General features: G+C 37.4%; 1 gene segment (V, D, J or C); it reads left to right on the top strand.

Moving 5' to 3' along the window:
- The first annotated feature begins 430 nt into the window (after positions 1-430).
- On the top strand, positions 431-1,089 carry LOC148815883 (immunoglobulin kappa variable 4-1-like). The segment is given in 2 exon segments: positions 431-500; positions 737-1,089. Coding segments are annotated over 2 exon segments (423 nt in total).
- The last annotated feature ends 331 nt before the right edge of the window (positions 1,090-1,420 follow it).

Raw genomic sequence — 1,420 nt, 5'->3', positions numbered from 1 at the left:
GTATCAGTAAGCAAAATATTTCAGCTACTGTCATACGCTGTTAGAATAGAACAAGATCCCAAAGTAAATTTAATCAGAAACAATGGACTACTGTACATCTTCAGGAAAACATGTGGTAAAATTGGGCTCCTGAAAAAAGGTTTGTTAGCTGTAGTGACTTCTGGAATATTCCTGTGATAAAGAAATGTAAAAAAACTTGTTCTGTTTATCATACAGAATGATGCTGGACCAGATTCCAGAAGACATGTCTTCGTGTCAGATTTTAACGCACAAACTGTGTTTACAGCTCCCTCTTGGGCAAAAGTCCTGCTCTATCAAGGGAGACAATTTGCATAGAAGAAGCACTTTGCATTAGCAGCCCATGCTTCAGTGCTCTGGGAGTGTTTATAGCCCTGTGAGTTTAACACTTCATGACTGAGAGCTGCCTTTCATGGCAACAGAACCCACAGCAACAATGACTTTCATCACCATCTTCATCTGGACACTTGTCTGCTTTCATGGTGAGTAGAAATTAAATTATTGCAATGAAACATAATGCAGAGAGATTTGCAATGTAAAGGTGTTTTATATCACATTATATATATAATATATAGTATTTATTATATTATTTAATACTGAAACTATTTCCAAGGTGATCTTTTCCAAGTATTACATATATTTTAACATAAATAAATAAATAAAATAAATAAAATAATTACCATACAGTAGTAATACAGTACATTAATTTGTTTTGTTTTTTTTGTTTCAGGTTCCAGTGGCCAGATTACTGTGACTCAGACTCCATCAGAGATATTTGTTCTCCAAGCACAGACAGTCACTTTGAGATGTAAGACCAGCAGTTCTGTGGGTAATAACTGTTATTATAGTCGTTCATATCACCCTTGTCTTGCTTGGTACCATCAGAAACCTGGAGAAGCTCCTAAACTCCTGATCCATGGAGCAACAATCCGTCAGTCTGGGATCCCAGAGCATTTCAGTGGCAGTGGATCTGGGACTGACTTCACTCTGACCATCACAGGAGTCCAGGCTGAAGATGCTGCAGATTATTACTGTCAGAGTTACCACAGTGGTAATGTGTTCACACAGTGATACACGTCTCTACAAAATCCTCTCTCAGCTCTACAGGAGCTGTTCTGGCTCATCAACAGGAACTGAGGCTGAGAACAGCTGCAGATCTGCTACAGTACTGAAAAGAGCTGGGTTTGAACAACATTAATACATATCATGTAGTAAACACACAAATAATGTGCAGATACAGACATATTTAACAAGTAATAGGTTTATTCCATGCTGAAAAAAAGAAGAAAGAGAACACAACGTTTCGGCCATGGAGCCTTCTTCAGGTGTCAATGTCAGACAATGTCAGACATATTTAGGTCATAAAAGCTATTAAACTAAAAAAAAAGTAATGAGAATTGAC

Source organism: Atractosteus spatula, chromosome 24, assembly GCF_055471065.1.
Source record: "Atractosteus spatula isolate fAtrSpa1 chromosome 24, fAtrSpa1.hap1, whole genome shotgun sequence".
NCBI classification, from domain to species: Eukaryota; Metazoa; Chordata; class Actinopteri; order Semionotiformes; family Lepisosteidae; genus Atractosteus; species Atractosteus spatula.
This window is presented reverse-complemented; position numbering and strand designations above follow the sequence as displayed.